At 43.3% G+C, this 22,972-nt stretch overlaps 1 protein-coding gene across 9 annotated transcripts in view; it reads right to left on the reverse strand.

The window, feature by feature from the left end:
• CHD6 (chromodomain helicase DNA binding protein 6) overlaps nucleotides 1–22,972 on the reverse strand; it is a 113,591-nt gene that overhangs the window by 31,178 nt on the left and 59,441 nt on the right. For all 9 annotated transcript variants that reach the window (XM_083508355.1, XM_083508354.1, XM_083508353.1 and 6 more), the window contains 10 exons: nucleotides 18,233–18,380; nucleotides 16,147–16,296; nucleotides 15,369–15,434; nucleotides 13,819–13,877; nucleotides 12,958–13,075; nucleotides 10,733–10,819; nucleotides 9,871–10,005; nucleotides 1,874–1,995; nucleotides 1,078–1,321; nucleotides 41–217 (listed from right to left, as the gene is read on the reverse strand). In XM_083508355.1, the coding sequence (XP_083364481.1) occupies nucleotides 41–217; nucleotides 1,078–1,321; nucleotides 1,874–1,995; nucleotides 9,871–10,005; nucleotides 10,733–10,819; nucleotides 12,958–13,075; nucleotides 13,819–13,877; nucleotides 15,369–15,434; nucleotides 16,147–16,296; nucleotides 18,233–18,380 (1,306 nt within the window). The remainder of the gene's footprint in view (nucleotides 1–40; nucleotides 218–1,077; nucleotides 1,322–1,873; nucleotides 1,996–9,870; nucleotides 10,006–10,732; nucleotides 10,820–12,957; nucleotides 13,076–13,818; nucleotides 13,878–15,368; nucleotides 15,435–16,146; nucleotides 16,297–18,232; nucleotides 18,381–22,972) is intronic.

Below are 22,972 nucleotides of genomic sequence, written 5' to 3' on the forward strand. Positions count from 1 at the left end.
ACAGTGCGCAGAAGAAGAAATTCAATTTGGAAAGCCTCACCAGAGACATGAGTTTCAGTCCTTCCAGTAATTTGCAGTTCCTGTTCTTGAGCCGATGGGCCTCATCGATTACCACACAGCGCCACTGGATCTTCTTCAGCTCTGGGCAGTCAGCCAGGATCATCTCAAAGGTGGTGATGACTACATGAAATTTGAAGAGCCCTGAAAGAGGATTGCCCTGGAGATACCAAAACAAGATGGGAGAGTTTGCTAGCAGCTAGGACTGCTCAGGAAGCAGGAGTCCCTCAAGTTCTTGACTGAGGCACCTGGTGCCTGAAAAGTGCCAGTCAAGCTCAACAGAAGGGGACTTGCAAGCTCCACTTAAAACAGAGGCCATGGAACTACATCACCAGTAATCTTCTACTTACTCAGCAGTTGCCCATACCTAGCATAACTCCACTGTTCACTGAGCATACCCATAAGTAGAGAAGGGGCACTATTAAATGCACTTGGAGTCTGCATCTATAACTGAAGGACAAGCAGCCCTTCCCAGTTAGGTTTCTCCCCCAAGGTATCCAGGTGGTAGAGCCCCACTCTCTGCTTTCTGAAAGTTTTGTTCAATTCTGACAGTGGGGGAAGGTGCAGCCTGAACCTCACTTTCAGAACCTCCCAAACATGTGCCACCACTTCGTCAGCTGCACCACTCACACTACCCTCAACTACTCTAAATTACAAGTGGACTGGTCATGTTGGCTGTGTTTTATTTCCACTGTCACAGAGGTAGGTTGTCTCTGAATACCAGTTGTTGCAAATTGCACTCGGGTCCTACTTGCAAGCTTCCCATAGGTTTCCGGTTGGCCACCATGAGAACACTGGATGAGATGGACCTTTGCAGGGCTCTTACATTTTGATGTTGTTGTTTTTCATGTACTCCTTGGTTTTAGACTCCCCAAAATAGTAAAGCCTCCCCACCCTGCTCCAGAGCATTGCTGGGAACCCTGCAGGCCACATTCCCAACAGAAGTTAAAAAACACACCCAGGCACAGCAGTAGCAGCAAGGATTCCAGGGGTGCCTGGGGACCAGAGAGCATCACAAACCTGTGGATCTCGGTACACCATCTCATACTGCTGGATCATCTGGCGGCTTATCTGGCTGCCATGGTACACGATGGCATTCATCTCAGTCCACGTGCGGAACTCTCTCTCCCAGTTTGTGATTGTGGAGAGTGGGGCAATGATGAGGAACGGCCCCCGAAGGCCCATCAGATATATCTCAGAGAGGAATGTAATGGACTGGATTGTCTTCCCCAAACCCATTTCATCAGCCAGAATGCAGTTCTTCCTACGGGAAACACCACAAGCAGGCATTACAAGCCCTGGCAAGCACACAACTGAGCAAGGCCTCCTCCTGCAGACGATTCCTGGCTTTAACACTGACACAGTGTGTTACCTAGACAAGTTGTTTGAACCTTCTGATGCGCTTTCCCCCCACCTACTTGCTTCTTAAGAGTTCATGTCTACATCCCAAGGAAATGAGTGCCAAATTAACTAGTACTGATGGTAAATAGCCTCAGACATTTGCAGCAAAAGCAACATGTGCACACTGTACGGGGTTAGCTTCCCATGCTGCACGTTTCCAACAGTTACACAGTTCTCCTGCCTCCACATTCCTAGCATAAGTTATAGGCACATTTGCTCCAGCTACCCTGCAAGTGACTAAGATGTCAAGCCAATTAAACTATACACCAAATCAACAAAGAACATCCCCAAACCCCAGCTGAATGCTTGTAGCCTCTGAAATATGTTAACAGCACCCCTTCAAACAACTCCTGTTGTTACTTCATTCTTACTGATGACATTTACCAAAGATGCCCCTGTGCCATCTGCAACTCACCTGTTGTACCAATTAAAGAGCAGCCAGTTCATTCCCTCCAGCTGGTACTCCCGCAGTTGGTTGTTGTTCTTATAGTCCCGAGTTTTCACTAACTTTTGCCAGGACTCAGAGGCAGGACGCTCCTGGAGGGGGAAATCAGAAAGGAGTACAGTGACTAGTGCAAAGACTAATCTTATCTTGGGAAATATATTTTCATAATTGATTAGCACTTCTAACTAGTTCTCACATTCTATAGCAAGCTACATTTTGTGTTTATGGTATGGTACTGGCTATAGTAAAAGTGCCATGCATTCACAGATTCCCAAGGGCTGAAAGGGAAAACCCCAGCATCAAATTCAACCCACCTACCCTACAGGCAAAAGGTTTGTTTCGTTTCATTTTTTAAAGCAAGCAAAAAGGGCTTGGGGAAAAACTCCTTACTGACCTATAATATGATACTCATTAGGATCTATAACACAATGGAACAATACCAAAAACCCATCCACATATGTCATTCTAGGGAAGCATTTCATTTTTAGCCCTCTGGCACAAACATATCCCACACATGACCCCATCCAGAGTTTTGTTTTTTTTTTTTATAAAATTTTTATTGGTTTTACAACATTTTTAAGAAAAACAGACAAACACTAAAAATGACAAACATACACGTATAGTTTCAAACATATTTTCATAAACCTCTTTTCTTGGACTTCCCCATACCCCCCCTCTCTGCATCCCAATGTCCATAGTTCAACTAGCAACTCCCAATTGTTACTTTCCAACCTCTATCATCTTAGTCCTCTTTTATAATCTGACCTTATATCCCTGTACCCCTTTGTTTCTGGAAACCACGGCATTTTAGCATTCATTAAGTTTATAGTAGTCCTTAAGATAGCTTTTGAATTTTCTCCATTCTTCTTCCACCGTCTCTTTTCGTTGGTCACGGATTCTGCCTGTCATCTCGGCCAGTGTCATATAGTCCATCACTTTCATCTGCCATTCTTCCAAAGTGGGTAAATCTTGTGTCTTCCAATACTTTGCGATGAGTATTCTTGCTGCTGTTGTGGCATACATGAAAAAAGCTCTATCTTTCTTTGTCACCAATTGGCCGACAATGCCCAAGAGAAAGGCCTCTGGTTTTTTAGGAAAGGTACATTTAAGTACCTTTTTCATTTCATTATAGATCATTTCCCAGAAGGCCTTAATCTTCGGGCATGTCCACCAAAGGTGATAAAAGGTACCTTCAGTCTCTTTACATTTCCAACATTTGTTATCGGGCAAATGATAGATTTTTGCCAGCTTGACTGGGGTCATGTACCACCTGTATACCATTTTCATAATGTTTTCCTTTAAGGCATTACATGCCGTAAATTTTATACCGGTGTTCCATAACCATTCCCAGTCAGCTGACATAATGTTATGTCCAACATCCTGAGCCCACTTAATCATAGCCGATTTAACTGTTTCATCCTGTGTATTCCATTTCAACAACAAGTTATACATTCTAGATAAATTCTTAGTATTGGGTTCTAACAGTTCGGTTTCTAATTTTGATTTTTCCACCTGGAAACCGACTTTCCTGTCCTGTTTAAAAAATTCCATTATTTGGCGATATTGGAACCAATTTTCTACTTTATGCTTCAATTTCTCCTGACTTTGTAGTTTGAACTTATCTCCATCCTGTTCTAAAATTTCCCAATACTTCGGCCATCCGACCTCCATATTGAGTTTCTTCACTGCTTTAGCCTCCACTGGTGACACCCATCTAGGGGTTTTGTTTTCCAATAGATCTTTATATCTTATCCAAACATTAAACAATGCTTTTCTGACAATGTGATTTTTAAAGGCACTGTTGACTTTATCATACCAAAGATATGCATGCCAACCAAAAGCGTTATTGAAACCTTCCAGATCCAAGATGTCCGTGTTCTCGAGGAGCATCCATTCTTTGAGCCAGCAAAAAGCTGCTGCCTCATAGTACAATTTTAGGTCCGGCAGGGCGAAACCCCCTCTTTCTTTAACATCTGTCAATATTTTAAATTTAATTCGGGGCTTTTTGCCCTGCCAGACAAATTTCGAGATATCTTTGTGCCACCTCTTAAAACATTCCATCTTATCAATAATCTGCAAGGTCTGAAACAAAAATAACATTCTAGGCAATACATTCATTTTAATTACTGCAATTCGGCCTAACATTGACAGTTTCAAATTTGACCATATTTCTAAATCTTTTTTAATTTCTGACCAACATTTTTCATAGTTGTCCTTATACAAATTCTGATTCTTAGATGTTAAGTAAACCCCTAGGTATTTGACCTTCTTGACCACAGTCAAACCTGTTTCCTCTTGAAATTTCTCCTTTTCCATATCTGTTAGGTTTTTCCCTAAAACTTTGGTTTTTTGCTTGTTCAACTTAAATCCAGCTACCTGGCCAAACTGTTGTATTATTTCTAAAACCTTTTTCGTACTAGTGTTTGGCTCTTGCAAAGTCAATACTAGGTCATCTGCGAACGCTCTTAACTTATAATGTTTAGCTCCGACCTGCACACCTTTGACCTGCTGGTCATCTCTTATCATATTCAGCAACACCTCCAGAACTGAAATAAAAAGTAATGGGGAAATCGGGCACCCCTGTCGTGTTCCTTTTTCTATCTTAAGTTCCTCAGTCACAACATTGTTTACAATCAGTTTGGCTTTTTGTTCAGAATATATTGCAGCCATACCATTCTCAAAACCCTGACCTACCCCCATCCCATGAAGATTCTTCCTCATAAAACTCCAAGAAATATTGTCAAAGGCTTTCTCCGCATCCACAAAGATCAATACTGCTTTAGTGTTTATATTCACCTCTAGCTTTTCCAAAATATCTATTACATTCCTTACATTGTCTGCTAGATGTCTTTTAGGGAGAAAGCCTGCTTGGTCTTTATGAATCTTCTCCATCAAGACTCTTTTAAATCTTTTTGCCAAAATGTCTGCAAAAATTTTGTAATCCACATTAAGCAGAGATATTGGGCGGTAGTTCTTAAGTTGGGTCTTTTCAGTCTCTGACTTTGGTATGAGTGAAATATATGCCTCTTTCCACGATTCAGGTGCCTTTTTTCCCTCAAGGATCTCATTACAAACTTCTCTTAGTGGTTGAGTCAACCATTCCTTCAGCGATTTGTAGTATCTGGAAGTCAGTCCATCTGGTCCCGGAGATTTGCCCAGTTGCATATTCTGAATGGCAGCCTCTACCTCTTGTTCTGAGATTCTCTGGTTCAAATCCATCTTACTTTGATGAGAGATGTTTTGTAGTCCATATTTTCCGAGGAATTTGTCTATATCTTCTTCATTTTGCGGGCCTTGGGTGTAGAGTTTTTTAAAATAACTTAAAAAGCAATTTCTGATTTCATTGGGTTTGGATATGTTCTTTCCATCCACCTCTAGGCTTGTAACTGTATTTAGTTTCTGCCTTTTCTTCAGTTGCCATGCCAAAAGTTTGCCACATTTATTTGCTGATTCAAAAGTCTTTTGCTTCATTTGCCTTATCTTCCATTCAATCTCTTGGTTCATCAATTCCATATATTGTGTTTGATATAATTTGATCTCTCTTAAAATGTCCTGAGACTTTGGTTTTGTTCTTAATTTCCTCTCTCCTTCCTTTATCATTTCCAGAATCTTCTCTTTTTTCTCATTTTGTTTTTTCCTCTTTATTGAGTTTTGTTGAATCAAAAATCCTCTCATCACCGCTTTACTTGCGTCCCAGATCACTCTTTTCTCCACGTCGGTCCTCAAATTTATTTCAAAATAGTCTTTTAGGGTCTTTTGGGCCTTCGTGAGAATCTCCTTATCTCGAAAGAGGGTGTCATTCATTCTCCATCTAAATTGACCAGTTATTGTGAGTTTCATCTCCATCTTCACGGCGTTATGGTCGGAGCAAGTTTTTGGGCAGATTTCCACTTTCTTAATCTTTGGAGCCATTCCACTAGTAACCCAGATTTGATCGATTCTGGTCCAGGTCATCATTGCTTGGGAGAAAAAGGTTCCCTCTCTCTCCAGAGGATTCCTTGTTCTCCAAATATCTATCAAGTCCATGTTTTCAGTCATTTCGAAAAAAGTCTTAGGGAGTCTCCCTTCTTTGGTGACTGTAAGTCTTTGTGCCTTATCCATATTGGTGGAGACCACGCCATTCATGTCTCCCATAATTATCATATTGTAATCCAGATAGTCCATCAAAGTTTCATGAAGTCTCTTAAAGAAGTCGGATTTGCCTTCATTTGGTGCATAAATTCCAACAACTAAGAATTTTTCTCCTTGTACTTGTATCTCCACAGCCAGATATCTCCCTTGTTCATCTTTGAATATCATTTTTGGAGCCCATTTCTCCTTCACATATATTACAACTCCTCTCTTCTTAACTTTGTCTGATGAAATAAATTCTTGTCCTAGCCTTTTGTTTGAAAGTAATCTCCTGTGGGCTCTGGTTATGTGAGTTTCTTGTAAGCATATCAAGTCCAATTGTTCTCTATTCAATATATGAAATACTTGTCTCCTCTTCAAAGGCCCATTGAGCCCATTACAATTCCAACTAAGGAATTGCAGAGCCATCTTGTTATTTTCCTAAGGCTCCTCCAACAGCTCCAAGTTGTTGCTCTTCTTCTGATGGTGGTGGTTTTTGTCCAAACGAGAGATTCAGAATATCCAGTGCTCTCCTCTGTTCTGCAAGTGCGTCCACAGTCCCCTTCTGTAAGTCCTCCTGGTATCTTGCCAAAAATTTGTCTTTATCTTGAATTGTCTTTATTTTCACTTTCTTTGCCTTGTAGTCAAATGACAGTCCTTGTGGGAACTCCCACCTGAAGCGAATAGAATTCTTCTTTAGCAAGAGAACCAAGTCCTTGTAGAAGTTTCTTAAATCCAAAATGTATTTTGGGATGTCTTTAAAGATCTGTACAGCTGAATTTCCAATTTGCAAGGCCTTTTCAAAGTGTAATCCTAGTATTTTGTCTCTTTCCTCCTTGGATCTGAGTGTAATCAGACAGTCTCTCGGTGTCTTTCTGTCTTGCTTTTTCCCCAGTCTAAAGGCAGTCGTAATTTTGAATTCGTCTTCCTCAAGGTCCCAGCAATCCGCAAACTCCCGTGTCAAATATTCCACAAGGCTGTCTCTTTCATTCTCCGGAATCAGTCTTAATTTTAAGTTTCTCTCTTTCCTCTGTAACTCCCACAAGGCCAAAGTTGCATCATGCTCATAGACCTTCTTGGCAAGCGGCTCTAATTTCTCCTGTGTCTCTCCAGCAGTGGCTTTGGCCTCTTCGGCAATTTGGCGCGTGGTGGCGTTTTCCTCTACCAATTTATTTATAGATTCTGTATTCTGGTTTAATCTTGCTGATATTTCTGTTAATTTTTGTGTGTTCTCTGAAGTCTGTTTTGTCAGAGACTCCAGAGTTTGGTTTATCTTGAGCAGGGCCTCTGTCACAGCTTCCATAGAAACGGCTGCTCCTTTGTCTTGACCTGTTGTTCCTGCTGATCCGGCTGTTGCGCCTGAGATTGAGCCTCTTTTCTTTGCCTGTTGCAGCTGCAACTGTTGTTGTTGTTGTTGTTGCTTGATCTTGGCTCTTGTGACTATCTCTTCTTGTGGGCCACTCATGTCAAGGTCAATTCCCACGGGATTTATTCTCCCTTGGAAAATTCCACTGTCTTAAGCCGTGCCGAGCTTTACTTTATCCTCTAGAGGGCGCAAATCAAAATGGCCATAGAGCAAAATTTCCAAATACAAAAACAAAGGAGACAGTCCAAGAAGTAAGAAAAAAGGGAATTAACACAGTCAAAGTCAATGTTGCTAAATGCTTATAACTTCAAATTGCCACAGTTGCCCAATTTATACTGTTTCTTCTTATAATATACAGTAGTCAGGCACTGTGGAAACTTTGTATCAAAGTATCGCTTCACAGGAAAAAGTCAGTTCAGTGTACTGAAAAGGCAGACCGTTTCGTACTTTCAAATAGATGAGACAGCAGAGGTTTTTTTCCCCCAAATAAATCATGCAGTTATTGGTCAGATTCACCTCCCCTCTGCCCTGCTTGCTAGAGGGGAGATCAAAGGTTTAAATGTCCGGTTTAGCTGATCAAAGAGCGGGTTTAAACGGATGCAGGTTTAGAGCTCCGTTGCTTTCGCTTTCATGCAGTTGGGGGGAGGCAGACTTCCTTTGTTTAAATCTCCCCCGTTTTTAGCCCAATTTTAAAATTCAAAGAGTCCCGGTTATTTTTCAGCTCTTACTCACGGGGAATCAGTCCAAATTTTCTTTTCAGGAAGGAATCGGCGCTCTCCGCTTATGGCGACGCGGCTTCACTTCGCAGGCTGGGTAGCGACTCTCAGCACCGCGCTCACTCCCGATGTCGATCCGTAGCCTTTAAAAAGGCTCTTTCACGGTACCGGGGGGCGCAAAGGTGCCCACCGAGTCTCCTTGTTCTCAGGCTTCAGCGCCTGGGATTTTAGGGGTCCCCCGCTTGCCGTAGCGGGTAAGACCCGAACTTGCGAAGCAGTCCTTCTCCGGAGCTCGGAGCTAGGACCGCCATTAAGCGCTGGCACCGACCGGAAGTCTCCCCATCCAGAGTTTTGGATTCCTTTGAGGAAAGCAACATTTGTTTATTTTTATTTATTACATGAAATTGTTCCTACACCAGCTATTTCAAAGGGTGGGGGAAAGCTGAAAAGAGATATAGACCCATAAGCCATGCTACACAGCAAAGGACATTCAAAGGGTTGGACTTTCTTTAGAAGGCCACTGAAGTAGCCACTGCTCTGCTCAACATTAGCAGCACATTATGGCACAGCTCCTACTCCATCCAGGTCTTCATAGAAAGGAGACAGAATATGAATCTTTCAGCACAATCCTATGCATGGCTGCTCAGAAGTAAGTCCAGTGGTATTTACTCGAAGGTAAATGTGTACAAGACTGCAGCCAGACAAACTGGTGAATAAATCCTCCCAATGAAGATGAGTGGAACACACTAGGAATTTATCAGAAACATAGAAGAATGCCTCACACCAGGTTGGACTACTCAGCCAACAACAATATTTTTTATTACATTTATTCCATGTCCTTTTGCCAAAATGAGCCCAGGAAACAACAAAGCAATAAAACAACACAATTAAAAATAAAATGAGCAAAAGCATTCTGTTCCCATATAGTGGAAAAGTAGACATCTATAGGAAGCCCAACAATCCAGATGTGAAACAAAATAATTGTTTCCCTTTGGAGAGTGTCTTGTTTTGTTTTGTGGGACCCAGGTCCTTTCCAATACAGTTTCCTAATTTTACTTGTTTTATCATTGTAATGGTTTATCTCCTTTTTAAAACTGCATGTTCTATTGTTGTAACCTGCCCTTGGGAGCTTATGGCGAAGGGCAAGCAAGGAATCACATAAGCAATTAAGCAAAACAGCACTCTCCTATTCCCTTTTCCCAGCAACTGGGACTCAGCACAAGGCCGCTGAAACTGGAGATAATCTACAGACATCGTGACTATCAGTCAGTCACCACTTCCATCTTATAAGCCTGACTGGATTTGTCTACTACAGTCCTCCTGGTTTTCAGGGAAGCTACTACCTATTTTTTATGGGGGTCAGCTCTGTTCATGTCAGTGAGCCATTAGTTATAAACTTATGTACCAAACATGACACCTACAAAGCATCTCTGCACCATCCAGCTGGAGCTCACAGCACAAAAGATATGAAAAGCCACTATCAAACAACCACAAAATGATGATAAGCAGCAGATAATAACACTACATGAATAGCCAAGGCTAAACTAGCAGATGCTCTGTGAGACATCTGGATGAAAGTGGGGGAGGAAGGGCTGGAAAGAGAGGAAGGTTACTGCTGTGAGTTGAAGGGCCTCAGCAAAGATATCAAGAGAAGATAAGGGTAGGAGCAACATCTTAAGAGAGAGTGCCAGGATTGAGAAGAACCTAACGCTAAAATTCTTCAACACACAACATTTCCCTCCTTATTAAACTGAAGTTTCTCTCTTAACTCTTACCAAGGATTTGATTTCTGGTTGGATTTGCAGAGAGAGAAACTCTTTGATCTTTCCAGGGTCGACATCTTCCTCCAGCTCCCAAGTGCTTTCCTCATAAGGCAATGAGCACCATTTCACCAGGTAGTGAGTCACCTCCTGCAATCCATGGAAAACAAAGGAGATGCAGAAAACAAGTGACAAAGCGCAAGTGACAGAACTCCTTTGGGAACCCTGTTCTGTACATATACCAAGAAAGCAAGAGCCTTAAGCAAATGGAAGCACATAAAAATCTGTTGCACAAATCCCTACAGAGAAGGAAACCGAGGATATGGAAGGTTTGCATCAAGACCAATGGGAACTGAGTGCAGGGATGCGATGCTGACAGATGCAACTGTACAACCAGCTATCATAAAAACATTCCTAAGGCAGAGGAGGGGCTGTTTTTTCTAAAAATAATAATAATAAACTGCACATATATCTTAACTCAGGGGTGAGCAGAAGATCTTGGCCCAGTGATGGACCATTTGGTTAGTTAGTTCTTATCTTGAAGAAGCATGCATATTCAGAATATTTAAAAGCAATTAGTTATGCCCTCCACAGTGATGAATAAATTGGATTTGCTTTAAACAGCATGACTCAAATTAATCCACCCCACCCCCCAAACAGCTAATTCAAAGAAGACGGAAGAGGTGAGTGGGTTGAAGCTGGGACATTTGCATGCAACAGATATGCCCAGCATTAAGTATCAGCACCTGGCATTCTTATCAGTGCCACACTACTCTGGCGCTCACACTGCACACACTCTATGGTCCGTCATGAAAACAAGAGGGATTAATAAGGAGCTGTCAACTGCAAGGAGCAACTATGCTAGAACAACATCTACCTCCCCAGTGTCAGAGTCCTTCGTGTGAGCCACCTCCAAAATTCTATCAACTTCCACGTAGTCTGGGTTGAACATATCTTCATCAGGCTGGCAGAAAAGGATATAAAACAACACGACATACATCAAGAGAGGGTAAAACTTGACTGAACAAAGTAAGCATGAAAACAATAGCTTCTAAAGCCATTAAGCCAGGATCTGTTGGATTATTGTGGTATAAGAAAGCCACACAGGCTCCCACAGGCACTCCCTTTTTTATAAGCCAGTAAAAAAGCATTAGTTGTCCGGTCAGCAACTTTATTTATTTTTAAATACAGGAGCTATATTTTGGACTGAGAAAGGACTGAAGGTCCTTGGACACTGGTTCTGCCTAATGACTCATTCCTACACAAGCAAATGAGTCTTCACCAAACTCCTCCAGCATTTCTAACAGAAGCAGCAGAGGCTGCTCACCTCTCCTTACATCCCTCATCTGATGACTCCAATTCATACAGGCAAATGGAAGTACATACCTGAGTGACATAAAAGGGGGATTCTGCCCAAGCCTCTTTTGATGTTCATACTGGGGAAGAGGGGATTAAAAAGAAAAATGGAAACCAAATCCCCCTACTAAAAAAACCTTTTTCGCTCAGGCTTTCACATTTCTAAAACAGCGAAGGTGCATAAGTTTAGGAGGGGTGTTCTCAGGCTATGCTGAGGTTCGTTTGAGAGATGTGGATGGTATGCGGCAGAGAGAGCTTGAAATGCAAACCCCCCATACTCGGAATGGGCTTGCCCATTCTGTGCAGGATCCAGCCCCCTTTGGGTCAAACTTGAAACAGGTTCGGGGTCCTGCCTCCAGTGCTAGTTCCTCCCTGAGCCAAAGAAGATTCTACTTTGCGGAAGGAAGTTGGAAGCCCAAAAGAGAAAATGACACCCCACACATCATTTACCAGCTAAGAGCCTCTCTTGTCTGAAAGGAAGCTCTCTGCTGCCAACGACTGCATCACCACCCTTCCTCAAGGTGATTTTTTTCTTTTCTTTTTTGTCTGCAGAAGCCTGTGCAGGATTATCAGGGAAGGGAGAGCAGCAGCAACAAACTGAATTAGGTTTCCTGAAAGTCCATAAGGTTTCTGAGTGTTCGACCAGGGCTTAACTGGAAGGGTCTTACACAGCTGTAATGGAAAGCCACGAAGGGCCACAATGAATCATCAAGCCATCCTTTTCCTCTTCCTACTTGAGGCGAAAATTCCACAATGCATGCCTAAACACAAGCATGCAAAGGTGTGGCATCCTGTTAAATCTAGCAAGGGGACAGTATGCTATCTGACACAAAGAGAGGAACATCCAAGATCATGTTCCCAAAAAAAAGATTCTGGCTACCTTGGTTCTCATGGAACTGTTATGGGGCAAAATGTCATCAAACAGAACTCTGCCCCATTCAAAATGCAGCAACTTTGCATTTTCAACTATCTGGGCCAATAGACAGGCTATGGATTAACTGACAGCTTATAAATAATGAGCAGGTGGAAACCAGCAGCTCTTTATTCTTGCCAGCGCCTCCTTCCTCTTTCTCTCTGTAACAGAGGTGCTAATTCAGGGAAGAAATGCAGAAATGTGATTGCTTATCACAGCAGTGTCTCTTTAAAAACCTCAATGGTTCCGCCACAAAAGAATATGGAAAGCAGTGTGGGAATTGGCTCTCACACTAGGAGACAGGAGGTGAGGACCCCAGTGCATCAAGCAGAGGAGCAGCTGCTCATCGCAGACAAAAGGGAATGATGTGGCACCTTCCACCAGAAACATTTCACACTCGTGCCAAGAACCTGTACAGACAAAGGGCTCAAAACTCCAAGGATTCGCAGCCGCAGTTAGAAAGCAATTTCAATTTCATATTGCTCTGATTTATACCCACCAGGGATGCATGGAAAAAGCTGCAGGTAGCAAGCCTGGCAAGAGCGATAAATTCATATTAAATTTCATTCTAAGTGAGACCAATCTACCTACAGAGCTCAAGCACATGTGAATATGCAAGTAAGTGGAAGAAGAGGCCTGGTGAAACTCTGGTCATTCCTGGAACCTCCTCTGAGGCAGCTGGGTCACAGCAGTGACAACGGGGGCCCTCCATACATGCACACACCTTGGTGATGCTGAGAAAAAGCACCCCTGGGTAATGAAGCCCTGACACACGACATGTCACATATTTTGAGGAGGGAGTGTCAGAGTAGCCCGCCTGGGTCAATGCTCACCTCAGTGAAAATGTGCTTCATCTGGGCCTGCTTATTGCGAAAACGCTTGATCTTCTGGGAGATGCGTGGGTCTTTCTCCAACTCCTCCATTGTGGCCCATTTGCAGTGTAAGTAAGAACTGCAAATGAGCAGAAAACACCATAAAGGGCATGAAGAAACAGAGCTTGACCCCCTACCCCCCAAACCCCCCCCCCCAAGGGAACACAATTCTAGGACATCATAAAAAACAGAGCCATAAAAGCCACAGGGTTGTATCCAATGCAGTGCTTCATAAATTGTCCCATCAGTGCCTGTGCAACATATCTTCAGCTCCCTCTCCTCCCCTAAACAACCCCTAGATCTGTTCTAGAGGTTCCCACCAACCTTCTGGGGCACATATGGGAAGAATGTTGGGGGAGGAGAGGAGAGGAAGCCCCATCATGCCAGTGGAAATCCCTTGTGCTGACAGGATGCATTAGCTGAATGCTGCCCATAACCAGAAGCTTAATGGGGGAGGGTGAAACAGAACTGCATGGCAGACGAGCAGCACGTGTAAGCAATGGTCAGTCTCACTTTCTAATAAAGATCACTCACTTGGAGTGGGGAATAAAAGGGAAGTTCAGGTCAAACTACAAATAAGGAAGTGGCTGCAAGAAGCAGACCTTCTACCCAAGTGAATGGGGGGAGGGGGAGGGAGAAAAATGAAGACTACAGGACAACAGACCACTGAAGCAGCGAAACCGAAGGCAAAGCAAGAAGGTGCAAGGAATTAGCACTTGTTCCCTAAAGACACAGCAGTGAGGTTGGAGTGAGTGGAAGGAACAAATGCATTATCAATGCGTAAACAAGCTGGAAAGAAGAAAAACCACATGCCATACATACAAATTGCGGTACTTTACGTAGAACTCTTCCTGCTCGTAAGTTGCTCCTCCTGGGTAGGTCTGGAACAACAGCAAGTGCTCGGTAAGCCCCGTTTACATGGAAGAGTTACTAGGACCACACTGTACGGCCAGCGTGATCTCACCTGAACCGTTCTGCTCTAATCTAGCAGAACAGAGTGTAACAGACTCAAGCACCTTCCTGCATGATACATGGGAGGGCGGATGCTGGAGCCCAGTTGGCAAGAAGCACAGAGGTGGAGCAAGGGAAGGCAGAAAATTCTGTTTCCATCCCCAATCAGTAATGGAACTCTTGAGACTTTCAATAAACCTAGGCAGCAAGGAAGGACAATGCAGCATACAGGACCTAAGTCCGATACTAAATTTCCCCCATATGCTTCAGCAGCAGATAGCAAAGGGCACACAACACTGTCAATGGACAAGAACTGACCACTTCTAACCCCAGAAAATGCACAGGACAGCCACTCCTGACAACTTTGTAAGAAAAGCCCTATCGCCAAGCAGACTGGAGACTGTCTTTAAAGCACATGCTTTGTTCTACAGCAAATGCTGTAACCCACTTGTGACATGGTAAATATTATGTCAGCCCATTTTAATATGGAGTCCCAGATTTTAAAACTCGGCCAGACTATAGCGAGCGAGATGAACCCAAACCTTTAGTAATCAGCCACATCTCCACCTCCTTCCTTCAGCTTGGGACTGGAGATAGGAGGCAGAATAAGTGGGCTTCTCTCTGCACCAAGCTCAAAGCACTCGTTGGGTGCAGCAGTGCAGCGAACCTCTGCCTTCCCTACGTCCAATTCTGAGTTGTTGTGGGCTTGCTTTCTGCCCCTCCCTATGTCTGAGCTGAGAGTTAGATTTTCCTGTGACCTTGGACTCAGGCACAGTAAAAGGTCAAGAACAATACCCGGCACAATTGCTTCGTCAAAATAATAGGTTGAAAGCCTATTTTGAAAATTCTTTTTTTTTTTTTAATAACTGCAAATCTTGCAGGAAGAATCATTATGGTAACTTCAGCTCCTTTCTCTAAATGTTATATACTCAGCCACATGGGTCCACCCATGCAGTTTCTCCTCCTCAACTTCACATCGTATACAGTCTGACCTTGGATCCCGAACGCCTTGATACTTGGACGTTTTGGCTCCCAAACGCCGCAAACCTGAAAGTGAGTGTTCCGGTTTGCAAACCTTCTGTGGAACCAGAATGTCCAGCTTCCTGCTGCCAATCAGAATCCGTGCTTTGCAAGTTGAACGGGCTTCTGGAATGGATTCCGTTCGACTTCCAAGGTACGACTGTAATTACTCTATGAAGAGTACTACTAACAGTACAGAACATTTGTTTAGGACCCATACCATGTTATACCGGTTCATAGAGGCAACGTAGCCCTAGCCCAAAAAGCTTAGTCAGTATGACGTCAAACTCCTACACCAACCCTACATGGGTTGCCACGGCCTAACTCTACCCACTACAGACCTTTCGCCCAACAGCCTAGAAAAAGACCGGTTAGGATCTCATGCTAAGAGAGTTACTCACCTCCTTCTGCACCATCCTGGAGGCGAGGATCCTCTCAATGATGTTGGCATCATCTTCGGGGGGCTCCTGTGGATCCCGAGACAGTAAGGTTTGTTATTCTGATACAATAGCAGCATCTGATGCCCCAGAATTGCACAAGTTAAAAAGGGTGGAATCCTCAAGTTCTCAAATCCCAACTCAAGGCCTCTTCTGGAATTAAAAGACAGGCAAATGTGTATGTCAGGCTTCATCAACCTGGCACCCTCCAGGACTCCAACTCTCATCAGCCTGACGTCATCCAAAACATGTGGAGGGCACCAGGTTAATGAAGGATGTTCCATAGTAATTCTGCTCATGTAGGGCCGGGCCGCCCATGAGGTCAGTGGGGTGAGGAAGCTGCCTCAGGTAGCAGAAGCAGGAGCCACCACACCACCCAGCTAAAGGAGGCTGTGGTGTGGCAGTACAGCACATCAAATCCATGTAACCGTTTTTGTTTTGTTTGTATTAAAAAGTAACACATCAGGCCCTATTCAGACCACCACTGGAAACAAACTGGGAGCTTAAGAAGTGATGTTAGTTTACATGTTTTGGTTACTTATACATAGCATGTTCCATGTTCTTGAACCCTCAATGATATGGCCATAGCACCAGCATATACGTGCCTCTGCTCTCAGACTTTTGCCAATATTAACCCAGACGTCCCACATGTCATGTTCCTATTACATTTCTCCTCCTGATCAGAAAATGATATTTGGATGCAAAGAAGCAAACCTTGTTTCCTCAACAGCCCCAGCCTTACCTCTGCCTGCCAGGCCAAGGTAGACGCAGAGAGAGCAGAAGCCCGACCAGCTCCCAGAACAGCAATTGTTTCACCATCATCATCCACCACCTTGAAATCCAGGTCTTCGTTGTACTTCCTGCGCTTCACCTGGCGGCCAGAGCGGCGCTTCTGTGCATCAAACAGAAGCTCCGATAAGAGGAGATGCACACCTAATTTCCTGACTCAGATCTGGCACTTGCCCAGCTAATACAGAGAGCAGGGACAGGACTCAGAGCTTGGCTGGTACTCTCCCAGCCCTTGCAAAACTAGGGCACTGGGAGGATGAACTAAGCAGTCGTTTGAAGGACAGAGTCAAATGCCCCCTCTAACCACACGGTCATTTTTATTTATTTAATTTACACGCAAGAGGACAAATGTAATATAGCAAAAACCAGCCCTCCACCAGTACACTATTTTGTGATTTTTTTCAAAGATATCACACCTTACTATTCCATAGAACTATTCATGTATCTCAGTCTGTCATACATGTTCAAGTATACAGCAATTGTAAAATCTCTGCTTCTTCCTTGCTAACGTTCACCAATGCAAATAACAAGGGTCCTCCCATTCAATCTCTCATCCAAAGTTTTAGGGGAGTGATGCATCCAATTCTATTTGATGCTATGTGGTGTAGCTAATAAAGCTGCAAAAAACTGTGCAGAGGTACATTATGTTTTCCATTCAATTTAAGGGACAACTTTTCTGCCATTGCTATCTGCCATGACCATCATTTCAAGCATCTTACACCAATAATAAATCTGGAGCCAACTCTTTAACCTCACTACCTCTGGTCCTGGGTGCTGTACACCACAAGACAGGGGAATCTGCTCTTTCGCAGCCCTGTGCATGTTGAAAGGCCCCATAAATCCCAGAAAGAAAACCAGCACAAAGCAAACCACAAGGCAGGTAATGACTTACTCTGGTGGCTGAGAATCTGCACTTAGTCAAGTATATCTAAAACCTCATGTCCTTCACTTCAGTTGTTTCCTTCCAACAGCAAGTATCCTTCTGATTTCAACACCATATGCTCCTGGAAATCTTCACTAACTCCATAGGCAGTGTCTCCATAGACAAGCAAAGGAAAGGGAGGCAAATGCCCTTTCTGTTTGGGAAGCTCTAAGCACAATTCAGCTCACTCCACAGAATCACTTTGCTGTTCTGTGTCTTCCCTGGAGCTGCCCTTGAGTAAACCATCACTTCCTTCATGCTGCAAATACTCTCCAAGCAAACTCCCTGTTGAATTCACAAATCACTGATTTAACAGAACATCCCCTTCAGCATCCTTTATCTCCTCTTTGCGTCTCCAGCTTTTCTTGACCCATAATCTTATTGGGTCTGTTAAGAAGCAAATTGATCACAGTGCTCCTCTCAGCAAAAGCAGTGCTAGCTACAGAGACAGAGCTGCAGTTCCTATTTAAGGCTCGGTCTGAGGGTGGTAGCTGCTGAAGCAACATCTGAGCTCTGCTCATATGAAGTATTCAGCCTGAGCATGGAGCTGTCCAGGGTACCTGTGACTCAGGTAAGGTCAGCAATTGCAAGAGTAGAGGGAGAAGTTGAGAGGAGAGCATTCTCTTCATACCAGTTGTATCTTGGATGCATGGCCAGATGGTAGGGTCTTGTCATTTTTAAAGGAAGAGATACACGCACAGCACATCCCCCTATATTTCACTATACTGAATAATCAATTCTATACTATATAGATTCCTACCGCTCTCCAGCACAAGCAGGGTCAGGCACAAGATCAGTACAGACCAGGCTATCCATGAGGGTAAGGGGTCATGTAGTATTAAAAAACAAGGCCTTTGCATTTTGGACATACACAGTTTGGCAAATTCCCACACTTCTGGTTTTGGGCACAAACTGCTATCAAGATGTATCCTTTGGGACTCACATTGTAAGGAACGTATGATTAAAAAATGAGCTCTCCAACTAAATAGGAGGAACATTACTGGAACAGCAACTGGCCATATACCTGAAGAGTCACACACAGAATCCCAATGATAGCAGTCATTCTTTCTCAAGACAGAGCCTCCCATGCCCATAAAGGTGAGAAGCCCAAGCATACCTGGCTGTCAGCTGATTCAGCAGACTCCTCAGGGCTCTGCCCAGACAGTGAAAGGAGGCTTTGATCCAGCTCAAGGCTGTCCACTGAAGTGTCATTTTTCCTTTTCCCTTTTTTTTTCTTCTCAACAGGAGTTGGTCCTTGCTCCGTGCTGCAGATATAAATGAGTAGTGTCAGAGGAATATGAAATTGCAGGTACATTTTGAAGGACATCAGCTTGGTGTAATAATTTGCTTGGTGTAATAATTTGTGTTTCTGCCCAAAATGCCTCCCTAAAATGTGTCTCCCTTTGTGCCACTATTCCTTTGAGAGTACTTGGTCGTTTTCAGTCAGGATCAAAAGGGTCACACACAAAACCATGCCTTTGGATGGTTCTCTTCCAATGGCAGTTATGTTCTTCCCAAAAACCACATCTGAATCAAGCCATGTTTTGGTTTAGCATTACATGAACGCCTGTTCAGTGTCAAATTAAACAGAACCGTTCTCTGGGCTTCCAAACAATTTTAAAAAAACCAATGGGGGTGGGGGAGAGGTTGATGATGTCACATGACAGTTGGGTGTTCTTTGGACAAAGAGAGTCAGGTAGCTGCTGAAGCAACATCTGAGCTCTGCTCATATGAAGTATTCAGCCTGAGCATGGAGCTGTCCAGGGTACCTCTGACTCAGGTAAGGTCAGCAATTGCAAGAGTAGAGGGAAAAGTTGAGAGGAGAGCATTCTCTTCATACCAGTTGTATCTTGGATGCATGGCCAGATGGTAGGGTCTTGTCATTTTTAAAGGAGGAGATACACGCACAGCACAAGAGCTGTGTTAATTGAATTACAAACTGACTGGTCTTGCTGGCGGAATCAGGTTACACTTTCTCCCTTTCCAGGAACAAGTAAGCAAAAGATGTTTGCAAAATCTTTTCAACACGAAAAGGAGAAAAATACTATAGCAAGCAAATACAGAGACATTTCACTGCACAGCATTTTTTTTTATGTCTTGTTAATGAAAAAGCAGCCTCAAAAGTGCCTGTGTTAAAAAAGTGGGCAGCCAGAGTAAGTCATTCAGTAAATCATCCATTCCATGTATCCAAAATCCACATTATGTCAATACCTTTATTAGGTCAACTGAAATGTCACAAAATAATGGCAAGCTTTTCAGTTCCCCACAGCTCTTCATCAGGCTAGGTAGTAAAAATTGCGAAGCGGGTTTCGTTATCGGAGAGGTTATTCCCTCTAACTGCTAGGATAAAGCTACCCAATTTTGTTTCTGTTGACTTTTTTTTTTTAACCTAGCATACCAACTAAAATTGATCTCTACCTCTGATAATATTATAACTGCTTAGTTTTTTCTTTATTCCTGTTCTCCACCTGCCAAGGTAACTGTGTGCTTCACCTAAGGACAGAGACAGAACTGGGTAACAGCTAGCAGTTGCAGTTCCAGAGATGGGGAATTAAGCATCATATTTTCTCCTTCCTAGTAGACCTTGGTGCAACATGAAACCTGCATAGCTTCTAAAAGAGCCTCATATAATATACAGTGCAGACCTTCAAATAATTGGGGAGTAGGGAGGAGCACACCATGATAGCAGGAATACAATGGATAACCTTTATTTGCTGGAGTTTTGGAAATTTGGTTCCAGCAACACTCAAAGTTTTAAGAATCTGATGAGGGCCTGTTCCAGTTGCTTGGACCATTAGAGATTCAGCCAGTGGCCAAAAGGAGCAGAATTCTTTGGTTTTGCTACTTTCTTGTGCCTTGTTTTCCTCTGCTACAGCTTAACCCAGCCCTTTCCAGTTGTTTTCATGCATCAGATGGTGCTCAAGGTGGCTAACAATACAAATGCAATAAAATACAACAAAAACAACATTAAAATACAAAAACAAGTCAGGTAAAACACCAAGAAAAACAACCACTTCGAACCAATTTAAACATATTTACAATAGTTGGCTTATGAGTGCAGGTCCTGTCTAAATAAAAATCTTCTTGCCTACCAGCAGGAGGTCACTAAGAGTTGGGAATAGCCAGACCTCCCTTGGCAAGGAGTTCTACAGCAGCCATCAAGAAGGTCCTCTCTTAAGGTCCACCAAGTGTGGTTCTGATGTTAGCAGGACTGACAGAAGGACCTCTCTTCGAGAATCTTAAAACCTGGACAGCATCATATAGAAAAACCTAACCTTTCAGACAGCCTAATTCCAAGATGTGTAAGGCTTTGTAGGTAACAGCTAACACTTTGAATTGTGCCCAGGAATGGACTGGTAGCCAGTGAGACTATTGTAAATGGGGGGGGGAGTAGCCCCCATAACTGGCCCCATCAATTTATGCCTCCACCACCAGCAAACCAGACAATGCACAATCAGGCACAGTTCAAGCCAAATTCCCTATGATGTTTCTCAAATTAAAAGTTGACAAACTTCAAACACATAACTTTTTTAAACATAACCCAAAACACAGCTGAGTTTCATGTTCACGGTTTAATGTCCTTTCTCTATCAATGATGCTTACTTCCAGTGCATTGGTCTCTGCAAAGCACTCAGAGGCACCAGGCAAATACCAGATCAGTTTCACATATCTGGTACCAGCATATACAAATCAAGAGAGTTGTACCAATTTACCAGGTCGAGCGGGGAGGGGTGTGTGGACAGGAATAAGACATCCACAGGGACCACAGAAATCACATTTCAAGTGTATTAGTCCTTACTCAGGACTGTTTTCATCTAGTTTATTTTTGCTTTTGCCACTCCTTTAACAAGAAATGGTTTGCTTTGGTTTATCTTTCTTTGTCTATTTTAAAACCATGTTTCCGCTGAACCTTCCTGCCCCTGTTTCATGGGAAATTGCTGTTAGCTGGAGGTTGTGCAAAAAAATAATTCTTGCCAACAGCTTTTTCAGGCAGTTGCGACGCAACCACATGCCTGTGAACGAACCAGAAGCTCTGGAAATGCACCGATGCTGTAGCTTCTGCTTCAGTAGCAAGTCCCCAGACATTGATTTTGCAGTCACAATTAACAACGGTTCCATTCATGAATGCTGGAGCTAACTGTGATTAGAAATAATTTAGAGGAGATTATGCCACGATTACCAGCCGCTTAGAGAATTTGCAGCGATTGCTCCATTTGCATGCATGTTTTATACTGTCACTTCAGAAAGAATGCTTCCCTGCTATCTTCTTTTTAAAATGTCTTGTGACAGGACCAATGGACTTGAATCCTTATTGAGAATCTAAGTAGCAAGAATGACCCTTTCGTCACAAGCAAGTTGCTCCTAGCTGTGGCTCAAGTCCACAAATTATGAAGAGCAACATAATATGTGGCAGTCACGAGTGTCGTTGACAAGAAACCCACCCCCTGGTGAATTTAACATTCTAAAACTCTTCTCCTTTTTGCACTCCTCTCCCACTGTTACCCTACCTGGGTGGGCATTTCTCTCATTTTAAAACCCCTTTAAAATTGATCGCTAAAGTCAATCTTATGGCACCTGGTAAAAGTAATTTATTTTTTTCCTACACTTTTGAGGTCCTTAACAAGAATTCCACAGGACAAATAGGGACAAGGTAGGCCCAAAGATGCAGGACCTTGGAGAGTTCCAAGAGAGTCTGCAAACTGAAGCCTTTCATTCCTCCAGGACCAGATCACAACCTCCCAGGCTCTGCCCCTTCCTAAAGCGATGTTTTTGAGTCCTTTGGCCTCAAGCCTAGCACACCTCAATTCCCTCCAGAATGAGTGACATGGAGACACATAGTGTCTCTGGTGAAGATGAGGACAGGTCCTTTGGGAGGGTGCAGGCCCAGAGGTTGTTGACTGGAGGTGTTAATTCAAGGGTCTCTAGCTCATGGTATCCAAGTTCAGTAGGTTCTAGCTAAGGAATAGCCATTATGCTGGTGTCTGGATATTTATCTCCTCCAGTGCTGCTGACTGCCCACTTCTCAGTCCAGCTGTTCAAGGTGGGGTACATGATAGTTCTTGCGGTCTGTTAGCCAGAAGGCTTATATAGGGTCAGGCTGGCTTAGCTTCAGCCATAGAACTGCACCATCCCAATGCCACACTGAGGTGTGATAAAAAACATGATTTTACATAAACTGATTTTTCTTTTCAAGCATGATGAAATCCACACAGAATTCTCTATCTAATGTGTCATGCTCCTGACCACTAAAGAACAGCAAGTCAAATCTTCAGCCCAGGTGGCAAATGAATGTTGAACACTTCCACAGGTTTTGAGTGAACGCAAAAATAATCACATGCTGGGATAATTAGTTCGCTTTCAGATTAGCCTGGTGCTTGTCCTTTGTTTACCTGCACAAGTCCAACCATAACCCCAGGGAAAGCATGGATTGCTGGGGAGTGGAGACTTCACCCCTGGATTCTTAAAGCAAGTGACTCTGTGAAAGCTTTTAGCCAAATCAAAGGGAGAGAGAGCAACAAAGGCAGGAGACATTACCTACGCCTATCTTCAATTAAGGACACTCTCAAGGGAGATCAGCCCTTCTCTCCTGACCAGCTCGTAATTAAAGAAATTAGTTCAGGCAGCAACACAAAGAACCCTAAGACATGCACCCTCGTTTATTATGGTCCAGCACTACAACAGACATAGAAAAACAATCACATGTCATTTTGAGGAAAACGAGCTGTATTCTAGGAAACCCATGTCACGTGATATCTTAAGGAGGGGAATGGGTTCTATTTCTGACTCTGTCACTGATGAACTAGGACTTGCGATTCCCCCCACCCTCCCCTATTCCCACATTCAGTTCCACTTTGTC

This window comes from Podarcis liolepis (genome assembly GCF_965112155.1).
Source record: "Podarcis liolepis genome assembly, chromosome: 6".
NCBI classification, from domain to species: domain Eukaryota; kingdom Metazoa; phylum Chordata; class Lepidosauria; order Squamata; family Lacertidae; genus Podarcis; species Podarcis liolepis.